This window comes from Diabrotica virgifera, chromosome 2, assembly GCF_917563875.1.
Source record: "Diabrotica virgifera virgifera chromosome 2, PGI_DIABVI_V3a".
In the NCBI taxonomy this organism is placed as follows: Eukaryota; Metazoa; Arthropoda; class Insecta; order Coleoptera; family Chrysomelidae; genus Diabrotica; species Diabrotica virgifera.
The window spans coordinates 15,025,592-15,037,684 of record NC_065444.1 but is presented as its reverse complement, the minus strand read 5'-3'; the positions used below and the strand labels follow the sequence as shown (position 1 = coordinate 15,037,684).

The window sequence follows — 12,093 nt, the reverse complement described above, 5'->3', positions numbered from 1 at the left end:
CTTACTCATAATTGGAGATCGTCAAATTATCCCACAGCCTATGAACAACATTGGTGTAGTTGAATATACTGCGATTAAACTTTGCAAAAGGGCAAATTGTGACAGCTGGAAATGGTATCTCATATATAGGTGTATCTCTTGTGGCAAAGCTTACAATAAATGGATTCTCCTCATATTTGTTATACTGCTCATTTATAAAATAGATAGATAACGATAATGCTACAGCAATTAATATCAGCCATAGTATTCTAAAATTTGATATACAGATTAAAAATTTAAATTAATTATAATAGTAGAGAGAAATAGAATAGATAGAATGAGAAAAGAATTGAATGATACAAAAGCTAGATTGGAGCGATTGAAGGGAGAGAAAAAAGAAAAAATGTTATAATTCAAGGAATGCCAAGCGACACAAGGATAGAAACGCGGAAATAAATAAGAAAGGGAAAAAATTAAATAAAGTTTAACAATAGTACATTGTTTACCGGGTAGGAAAAGCTTAACATTCCTGGACGACTGTGAAGATTGCTAAGTCGAGGCGCAAGCCGAGACTTAGCAACACAGAGTCCAGGAATGTGGCTTTTCCTACGAGGTAAACATACTATTTTTCCGCAAATCGTTTAAAATTCGACAGATATTGATTGATTTAAAAAAAACGCGATAATTTTATTCCCAAATAAATGGTGCTTTGAAATTCCTAATAAAATTACTTGGGTTACTATGGTTACTATGTTTTCTATCATTTATGTAGAACACTAACAACTGTACGGAAATATCATTTCCTTACAGTAAGGAAATGACATTTCCTTACAGTAAGGAAGTCCTGACTTTTTCTTCAAGAAATTTTGACAGGAATGTCAAAATTTCCTGGCGATTTGCGGAAAACTAATTATAGATAACGAAGAGGGAAGCGACATCCGACTAATAGCAAATATTTACTACAATCAGAAAGCAGTAGTGAGAGTAGAGAATAATACCACTGAAGAAACTGAAATAAAGCGAGGTGTGAGACAAGGGTGTATACTGTCACCAACCCTGTTAATCTCTATTCCGAAGACGTAATGAATAGAACACTCTCTGAGCAATCCATAGGTATTAAAATAAATTGTGTTAGATTAAACAATCTGAGATTTGCCGACGACACCGTTCTGATCGCAGAAACACTTAAAGAGCTACAGACATTGGTGAATAAAATAGCAGACTGCAGCGAAGAATATGGACTATCTTTGAACATAAAGAAAACTAAATTTATGGTAATATCGAAATCAACACGAAATGTCCAAAATTTATATTTACACAATGAAATAATTATCGATCGAGTTAGCAAATACAAATATTTAGGCACTTTTATAAATGAAAACAACGATAGCTCAGCAGAAATCAAAATAAGAATAGAAAAAGCCAGATCCATATTCACTAAAATGAAGAGAGTGTTCTGTGGAAGAGATTTGAGCCTTGAAATGAAACTTCGCTTGATGAGATGTTACATACTTTCTGTGCTGTTCTACGGAATGGAGTCATGGACGCTGAAAAAGATTGATGCCAAAAAATTAGAGGCATTTGAACTGTGGATGTATCGCAGAATCTTGAGAATATCATGGACGGAGAGAGTCACAAACGTCGAGGTCTTGAGAAGAATGAATAAAGAAAAGGAAGTCATATTTACGATCAAAAAACGAAAACTGCAATACTTGGGACACATTACAAGAGGCCAAAGATATGAACTGCTTCGAATAATTATGCAGGCACCACAGACTGACTGGCGTAATAGACTTGGGAAGGTCGAGACTCTTAGAATTGCAGAATTCGTTGCAGATATATTAGTCCGTTCTTTAACGGTAAAATATTTCAAAACCTCTAAATTTTAAAGAACCGCTTGGATTGACATAAAATTTGGCATACGTATAGCTTACATGTCAAAGAAAAAAAGTGATATTGTGCCGATGTGTGCTTTAGCCCTGGGGGTGACTTTCACCCCGTCTTGGGGGTGAAAAAATATTTGTCCAAAAAAGTCAGGAAATGGATAAACTGGCTAATTTTAAGTAACTTTTGTTCTATAGAGTTTTTTCACTAAGTCAATACTTTTCGAGTTATTTGGCAGTGAATATGTTCATTTTTTCAACAAAATAACCACGCTTTTAGACGGTTTTTCGCAAATAACTCTAATAGTAAGTATTTTGTTGAAAAAACATTCTTAACAAAAATATAGCCTGTAAAAAATTTAAAAAAATGTGTATATATCACGTCTCTACACCTAGTAGAAGCAGAGTTATAGCTAATGAAAAATAGGTTCATATTCGTCAAATTCCAAATGGAATACTTTAACGTGAAATAACCAAAAATGAAGCACATTTCGGGGAAAACTCATTACAACTTATTTAAAGTGTTTAAAAAGAGCTTCATTTTTGTTTTATAAAAAAATTTCTAGCATCAAAATTAAACAAGTTACGCTCAAAATAAAGTTAGTCCCTTTTGGTTTTGGTAAAAAAATCGAGAAAATCACCCCCTAATTAGTATCTTAAATGAACTTAATCGTTACGACTTCACAAGTTTCTTGACTCGTGTATATATTGTTTATATGATCTGTAAGTTTCACCGGTGCAAAGTCCTTATTATTGAAAGGGCTGTAGTTAAAATGGGTTGAACGAGTCACTGATCACGAATGTATGCAAATTTAGAAACACCAAATCCTAATCAATTTTTGTCTAATAGAAAAACAAAAAAATACATGATATTCAGAAAAGCAAATCTGACTTTTTTGTTTTTCGAGATTTTTGGTATCTCTAACAATTTTTAAGTTATTTTGAAAAAAATCATATTTTTCAAAATTTAAATTTTTAAAAATTTTACTTTGAAACCAAATTTTTGTAAAAATAAGCACTTTGAATCGATGAAACTTACAGATCATATAAACACAACATAAGTAAAATAATTTATGGAGCGGTAACGATTAATTTCATTTAAGTTGTTAATTAGGGGGCGGTCTTCCCGATTTTTTTTTGCAAAAACAAAAGGGACCAACTTTATTTTGAGCGTAACTTGCTTAAATTTAATGCTAGAAACTTTTTGTAAAAACAAAAATAAAGCTTTTTTTAACACTTTAAAAAGTTATAATAGGTTTTCCCCAAAAAGTGCTTATTTTTTTGGATATTTCACGTCGAAATATTCTATTTGAAATTTGGTGTATATGAATCTATTTTTCATTAGATAACTCTGGTTCTACGAGATCCAGAGAGCTAACGCATACACCATTTTTTTTACTTTTTTATAGGCTATATTTTTGCTAAGAACGTTTTTTCGACAAAATACTTACTTTTTGAGTTATTTGCGAAAAACCGTCTAAAAATGTGGTTATTTTGTTGAAAAATGAACATATTCACTCGCAAATAACTCGAAAAGTGTTGACTTGGCGAAAAAGCTCTATAGAACAAAAGTTACTTAAAATTAGTCAGTTTACCCATTTCCGGACTTATTTTGGACATATTTTTTCACCCCCAAGAGGGAGTGAAAGTCACCCCCAGGGCAAAAGCACACATCGGCACAATATCACTTTTTTTCTTTGACATGTAAGCTATACGTATGCCAAATTTCATGTCAATCCAAGCGGTTCTTTAAAATTTAGAGCAAAAACCGTGAAAGAATGGACTATATTGTGGACAGCCTTTTTTAAATCTCGAGTTGGTTTAGAATGGAAACGTTTGTCCTATGAGTTGTCCAAGGTATGCGCAGCATTCTTCTCCAGCACCACATCTCAAATGCATCAATTTTTTGGCGCTCGTGTCGCGCCCAAGTCACTGCCCCGTATAGAAATATTGAGAGTACAAGGGCATTCACCAGTCTCATCTTGATATTGTGTAATTAAATAGAATAAAATAAAATAAGACAGGAGTGAACAGAATCATAGAATCTATTAGAAGCGTGCAAAATGGAATACAAGATTTAAATGAGAATAAAAATTTCTTCTTCCTACTTACCGTTCTGTTTTAGATCTTTCTTCGGCCACATAATTAAAACCAGTTATGCTGGAGTGTTCGCAATAATCTCTGCAATATCTTCGAAATCTATAACTCATTATGAAATTTTTTAACTCTTACTGTATGTAAACATCTCGATATTGATCATATATTGTTATTTACAATCTACCGTTGTAATTGTGCAAAGACGATGATCATCATTCCGCTAAATTTATTTCAATTAAAGTAGACATGCACTCCTACTTCCTACGCAATAATTTATTTAATTGGTAGGTATAACTTTTTTGCAAATACATTCGAAGAATTTCTTTTTTTTTACAATATACACTGCGGGTCAGAGAAAACGGGCCACCCATAAATATTTAGAAATTTTTTTATCTTTTTATTTTTTTCTAATTTGTATCAAATTAAATCTATTAATAATCAATAAATAAGGCAACAATGTAGCATGTTCGGGATAATTGACCAGCCAGGTTGCAAATGGGTTTTTTGGGTACTATATAGGGTGAGGCAGATAAATTGCCTATTAGAAATATCTCGAGAACTAAAGGTAACTGAATTATGAAAATTGGAATAATGGGGTTTTGAAGACTGATCTATTTAATTAAAATATTGTCATCTACTTGGTACTTCCGGTTATACCGGAAGTTGCTTATAACTTCTTTTTTTTTAATGGGACACCCTGTATATTTTGACATTTTTGGATTCTCCTCGATTTCTTCTTTCTTAAAATATAATGTTTTGTAACATTATACAGGGTTGGTTAAAAGATAATTACGTTTTCGTATTAATTTCGTAGCAATATTCACACCCTGTAGGATTGTACTAGTTTGACATAATAAACTCTATTTATGTTCAAATGATTTTTAATATAGTCTACTATTGTTAACAATTATTAGTATAGCTAAATTTTTAATTTTAGTATACAGGGTGGGTCTAAACTCGGAACGAGTATTTTCTGAGTTTTCTTAAATGGAACACCCTATATTTTAGTATTGTAATGAAATGATATTTCATGGTACTTTTTTATTTCTTAAGCATTCCCTATACCTAACTGCTTTAATTTGTGCTTAATTGTTAATCGCACCAACAATCTTAACTTCGATGATATTTTGACAGTTCAACCATTATTGGCAATTTTAAATATGAGTCTAGATTAATATGTATTTATTTCCAAAAAATTATTTGTGATTGAATATTTTCACGGCCAACCTAATACAATTTCACATATTTTGTGTTGCAATTAATGGTTTGCTTGAATCACCAATAACTCACAAATTAAAGCAGTTAGGTATAGGGAGTGCTTAAGTAATTAAAATGTACCATAAAACAACATTTCATTACAATATTAAAGGGTGTTCCATTTAAGAAAACTCAGAAAATACTCATTCCGAGTTTCGACCTACCCTGTATACTAAAACGAAAAATTTAACTACACCAATAATTCCTACCAATAGTAGACTATATTAAAAATCATTTGAACATAAATAGAGTTTATTATGTCAAACTACTACAAGCCTACAGGGTGTGAATGTTGCTACGAAATTAATAAGAAAACGTAATTATCTTTTAACCTACCCTGTATAATATTACAAAACCTTATATTTAAAGAAAGAAGAAATCGAGGAGAATCCAAAAATGTAAAAATATACAGGGTGTCCCATTTAAAAAAAAACGAAGTTACAATCAACTTCCGGTATAACCGGAAGTAGCAAAGAGACCAAAATATTTTCATTAAATAGTTCACACCTCAAAACCCCTGTATAACAATTTTCATGATTTTCTTACCTTTTTGTTCTCGAGATATTTCTAATAGGCCCTTTATCTGCCTCACCCTGTATACCTAATACATTATAAATACAAAAATGTCCCTCACAGTTCGGGCGAGAATTTTAGTTATTAACAAATTTTTTCGCTTAAATCACTACAGGTAAAAATAGGATAATTAAATATATTATTTAAAGTATTCATCTTTTAGTAAATGAGCAAAGGTTTTAAAATGGCAGTTTTTGAATTTTGGCCCTACCATTTGTTGCTCGGAAATTGCAAAATAAGACTAAAATTTCGAAAATCAAGAATTTGCTATAACTTTTGAGAAAATAAACTTAGGACTTTGATATTGCATGAAAAGTTGAGTGAAACCATATAATGAACAAAAAAAAAGGAAATTCAAAAGGATTTATCAATTAGTTTAAATTTTATTCAATTTGTTAATCACACCGAGCTTTTTTGCAATGTTGTTGATCATAAAATAATATGTAATGATACAGCGATTTTGCGGATACCACATGAAAGAAGAAGACCAATATTTACATTATTTTTAATAAAAAATAGACAAAAATCATTTTCAACATTACAAAAATATTTTAATATAATGTCACTTTTGGCTTATAAATAATTTAAGTAATTTTGTTAATATTAACTGTAGACTAAATCCACTTTGTTATTTGTAAAGCTTATATTTTTACACAAATTATTACGAAAACAATTTCGCCTAGATCGATCAAGGTCAAAGTTAGCCACTTCTTTTTATTTAATTCACAGCTATTTTGTTTATAACAATTAATCAACGTAACTAGCGCCATTTTGAAGTACAAGGTATATAGTTTATGTGTAAACTTTGAATTAGGTTATTAAACTTTGTGGTTATTAAAGCTTTAAAAAAAGACGTCTTAACGAAATCGGCTCGGGGTCGGTGAAGGGAAATTATTAAAATCCGTTCACGCAAAAAATGAAATTGATTCTTCAAACATATATTGCGATTAATATCTTCAGAGCTTTTTGATGGATTTTGATCATTTTTTTTTAATTTGTATGTACTCGTAGTCTTGTCGAGTACGTTATGTACACATATACCCACCTAACATTACAAAATGTTAGGGGGAACAACCTTATTATACAGCGATATGAAAAATAGATTAGGACCAATTCTCAGACCTGCCGAATAATATACATTTTAATATGTTATTTAATAAAAATCGGTCAAGCCGTCTCGAATGAGTATGGCAACTACCTAACACTGTGGCAGGAGAATTTTATAGATGTAAATATATAGATGGCTATTAAAAAATAGGGGTTGGTGATAAAAGGGTGAAAATTAAGGGTTTTATGTATTTTTTAATTCTGCATCATATAAAATTATGGTAGACAATTTTGTCCAAAACAAAATGTCAGGGGGCAACACCCCTTATAACTTATGGGCATGAAAAATAGATTACGGCCTATTCTCAATTTTACAGGATATACATGTAAAATTTCATAAAAATCTGTCAAGCCGCTTCGGAGGAGTTTGTTAACTAACACTGTTACAGGAGAATTTTATGTATATAGAAGTAACTGTGAATTAAATACAAAACAGTGTCTAACTTTGACCGTAATTAACCTAGGTGAAAAGTTTTTTCAAATCCTAAAGTAGATTTAGTCCACAGTCAATATTAACAAAGTTGTTCACATTATTTATATGCCAAATGACTCTATGAAAATGTTTTCGGAATGGTAAAAATAACTTTTTATTGATTTTTTAAAATACTTCTACTTACTTAAAATACTATTCTTCTTTCATGTGGTTTCCACAGAATTGCTGTATCATTAATATTTTCTGAGCAATAACATTGCAAAAAAGCTCTTTGGGATAAAAAATTGCCTTGTATAGTCTGGAACTTTTGAAATTTTTTCTGTATTATACGAACTGTTTGACTCTACTTTCATGCAATATCAAAGTCCTAAGTTCATTTTCGCAAAAGTTATAGCAATTTTTTTATTCTCGAAAATTTAGTCTTACTTTGCAATTTTTTTCCGAAGCAACAAGTTATCGGATCAAAATTCAAAAATAGGCATTTTAAACCTTTGCTTATTTACTAAAATATGAATACTCCAAAGAAGATATTTAATAACCTTATTTTTACCTATAGCGATTTAAACGAAAAACTTCCATTTTTGACCTTCATTTGTTAATAACTAAAATTCTAGTCCGAACTGTGATGGGCACTTTTGTATTTATAATTTATTAGGTATATAGTACCCAAAAAACCCATTTGCAACCTGGTCGGTCAAGTGTCCCGGCAAAAACCTTATTTTTCTGGACTATGTGTACCACCCACAAACTTCTGCTTACAATATTACTAATTACTCCTCCATATTCATTTAGCTCGTAGCCACTTTTAGATATGTATAATAATATAACGTTTTGACCTTCAGGTTGAATTAAACTATGGGTAATGCTATTTAAGGCTTGATTATTGTAATATTGTTATTTTTAATACTGTATATTTCATATTTTTATCTGTTCATATTGTCTTCAGGATTCTGTAGAGTCGCTTTAGGCTGCTTTTGCTATTTTTTTCCATTTTATCTCCGAATTTTTTCCAATTATTTGTTACTACGAGTATTTTTACCCTTTTTCTCTCATGTGGCGTATAATCAATTTTAAAGGAAATAAAGTATAATAAAAAATAGGGAAAAATAAATTAGTAAAAAAATTAAATTTACATTAATTTATTAGTGCCGACTAGTATAATACATATAAAAATAAAGCACCAGACTTTACAAATATCTGTTACTCTAAATATGAATATAAGTAAAACATTTACTTGCTGAAAAATATTTTTTGTAATAGAGAACAAGGGGAAAACCGTGTAAATATTAACAACGACTATAGACGCATAAAGAAGCACACTTCAAAGTAATTTTTTGGTATATGCTGGGCGAGAACAATTTACTTTTTTACTTCTCTTTCTGCCACATCAGGGAGCGCTCATGTGATTCTCCTTCACCACCGCACCATCCCCCGTGTGCACACTACCCAGGCAACCACGTGACGTCAAAAACGTCAAGGAAACGTCAGTTTTTGGTTGAATATAATAATATATACGTGTTTGAAGATTACTTCGTATAAACGTCTTTTGTACGTGATTTTAAATACGTAAGATTAATGACTTTAAAATACGCCTAAAAACACGTTTTCATTTCAGTCAGCCTAAGTCTAACAGTCTGACGTCACAAAATTGGGAGGAGCTTAAAGACTTAATGCTTACGACTCCAAACAATTTCCATAAGAAGTGTTTCATTTATTGTTTAGGTCTTAGGTGCTTTGTGTGATAAAATAAGACATTTCATTTAGATATTTAGTTGAAGAAACGTGTTGATTAAGAGATTTTCATTAGTTTTTCTCAAGTGAGTAAAAACTACGATTTTGATATCACGTATTTAAAAGGTGATAAAAATGACGTCAATTTTAATTATGACGTTTTTTCAACGTTTTGTAAACGTTATTTGGTTGTCTGGGTATTATTGCTTCTGAAAACGTTGGGACTAGTAATGCTTAGCCTTAAATTTTTGTATTTTAGAAAATTAGGGACCAAATCCTACTCATGCACTACACTTTTTTGCATAAAATACATTTTTGTTTTAACTTTTAATATCTTTCGGTAACTGAATATTTTTAGAATTATAAACAATATTGAGATTCAAATTTTAATATAAATGAGTAGAAATCTACAAATAATAAATTTTATGCAGTCGCCATCTACTGGAGTATTTTGAAGTATACTAACCGTGATCCTTTCTCCCATTTTAAATGTGCTTCTATATGCGTTTATATTTATTCCTATTAAGTATAGTAACAAAACGTAGGCTTATTTGCTAATAATAATTGTACAACTATCTTCTTTAACCATTATTTCTTATTCTCTTTGGATATCAAAGTAATCAAATATATATTTGGTGATCTAAATTAAGTGAATACTTAAAAATATATATCTATATCAATATATGGAAATAAATTACTCTTTTTATTTCGATAGCAAACTAAAATTATGATTCAAGAAAATATTTGTAACAGTATACTAATCTATATTTGTATAATGGTATCTTGTAAGCAATTTGTTATGAGATTATGTAGTATAAACTGTTTAAATTCATTTTTGTTTACAGCTCAGTAGGTTTCTCCGCTGATAAGCATTATCAGTGGTTTACTTTAGTATGGTCAATGGAGTTTAACCCTCTAAGGACGAGTGTTAAAAAAGTCGAAAAATGTCAATCCAAAATGGTTTATGGGCAAAATATGACTGTAATGCTGCCATTTCCGAATGCCTGGAATTCGTAACATTACATTGTAGAGTAATGGAACGTGATTTTTATGGTGTGCAAAAGGAAACATGGCGCTTTATAAGAGGTCAAAGAACTGAAGTAAAGGAAGAACCAAAACATATACAAAAGAATACATTGATTGACTATCTAAAAAAGCTCTATGCAGGGGAAGAACAAATGACGCGAGAAACGGAAGCACCAGAAATTACCACAAATGAAGATATTAATATATGGACGTACAAAGGAAGTTCGAAAAACACTTTAAAAGCTGAAAAACAGAAAAGCTGCAGGTAAAGACTGAATACCAAACGAATTACTGAAACATTGTGAAGCAGCAATAACAAAAGAATTAACAACATTAATTATCAAAGTCATAAAACACAATAAAATGCCGGAAGAATGGAGAACGAGCAAACTAATTCTGCTATTCAAAAAAAGGAGATAAAAAGCAGCCAGAAAACTACAGAGGTATCAACTTGTTAAATACTACCCTAAAACTTACAACTAAAATCTTACAAGACGTAATGAATCAGAGGATAAGTTTAGCAGATGAACAACAGGGTTTTCGTACTGGAAGATCGTGTACAGATGCAATATTCGTCATAAAGCAAATTACTGAAAAATCACTAGAGTATAATAGACCAGCATTTCTATGTCTGATTGACTTAAAGAAAGCATTTGACAGAGTAAGACTCAAAGATGTAATCCATCTTCTGTATAATAGAGAAGTCCCCCTAGATATCATAAAAACTATTAAAAACATCTACCAAAACAACAAAATGGAAGTCATGGACAACTTACAGAACCTATAGACATAGGCAGCGGAATAAGACAGACTATCGACAGCGGAGACTCATTAAGTCTTATGCTTTTCAATTAAATCATGGATGAAATCATCAAAAGCGATAACAAAGGAAGAGACCCCGAATATAATCATATATACAGAATAGACCCCGAATAGAATCAGTGGGAAGACCCCGAAAACGATGGAACAACTTACTGTAGGCACATTGAAAACCAGACACAGTCATATCTACACAAAACGAAGAAGATATCGATAACGAAGAAGAGAAGATATCGATAATAGATTTTCATGAAGACCACAGTTAATTTACAAGCTTAAGTTACATCACAAGCTAAAAGAATCAGTTAATTCATTCTCGAATTTTGACGGTTCCAATTTTGAAAGCGAGACGATAACGACCAATCACGGCATACGTAGGATGTTGTCAGCTGTCATTCATCTGCGCGAAGGACTAAAATTTTTGATGCGCCGTCACCAAAGTGGAACATAGAGAACAAAGTATTTTCGCGGGTGACCCTACTGATTATTTAGCATTATACTGTGTCAAAACCTCCCTGAACGAACTAATTTAAAATAAAGTATATTGTCAAGGAACAATACGCTTAAATCTGTCAGCCAATAAAAAAATAACTTAAATATTCATAAATGTTTGACAAAACTCTGAAAATCAAAGGACGCAGTTCACTTTAAGAAACAGAATTACAAACTGAATAAGTACCTTATAGAAATATAAAATATTAAGAGTCCCATGCAGTATTGGTCACTTCTTTTCCCAAATCGGTCAACACCATTAGAAGATGGTTTATTTTGATTTTCAGTGCCTAAAAACAAGAACGCATTATAACTTACAAATTCATAGGGTGGATCTTATGAATTCATATGTACATATATACACACCGGTTTATTAGGCGTCAACGCCCTTTCGGTAAGAATCTATGGAGGAGTATCAGCGAACTGCAAGCCCTTATCCCTTGCCGTACTGCTCCCCCATAGACCGATCAGATACCAGCGTATTTCGGTCTGATCAGTAGATTCATTTTTAGAATTTTAAACTACTGCGTTAGCCTTTTAAGTTTTTCGTTCTGCGGCCAGGGTTCGAACACACATCCACTAGATTCACTTCAGCATCGAAGCGAAGTGACCGCCTGTCCTGCTTGGGTATCTGACCGACTTAATGAATTCATTAATAGATCTTGCTTGCCTCCTACTTTAACATTGCTTGTTTTA

The 12,093-nt window shown here is 31.4% G+C and overlaps 2 protein-coding genes across 3 annotated transcripts in view; both read right to left on the bottom strand.

The window, feature by feature from the left end:
• Positions 1-4,310, bottom strand: part of LOC114345634 (pickpocket protein 28-like) — a 39,679-nt gene extending 35,369 nt beyond the window's left edge. The window contains exons 1-2 of one of the 2 annotated variants that reach the window (XM_028296436.2): positions 3,975-4,305; positions 6-248 (exon numbers count right to left, since the gene is read on the bottom strand). In XM_028296436.2, the coding sequence (XP_028152237.2) occupies positions 6-248; positions 3,975-4,072 (341 nt within the window). In that variant the 5' untranslated portion in view covers positions 4,073-4,305. Of the gene's footprint in view, positions 1-5; positions 249-3,974 lie in introns of both variants that reach the window. The other variant, XM_028296441.2, reaches the window with a different exon arrangement.
• Positions 4,311-8,452: 4,142 nt separating this feature from the next.
• Positions 8,453-12,093, bottom strand: part of LOC114345611 (uncharacterized) — a 143,446-nt gene continuing 139,805 nt past the window's right edge. Inside the window, exon 10 of the mRNA XM_028296412.2 lies at positions 8,453-11,687. Within this exon, the coding sequence (XP_028152213.1) occupies positions 11,566-11,687 (122 nt within the window). The 3' untranslated portion in view covers positions 8,453-11,565. The remainder of the gene's footprint in view (positions 11,688-12,093) is intronic.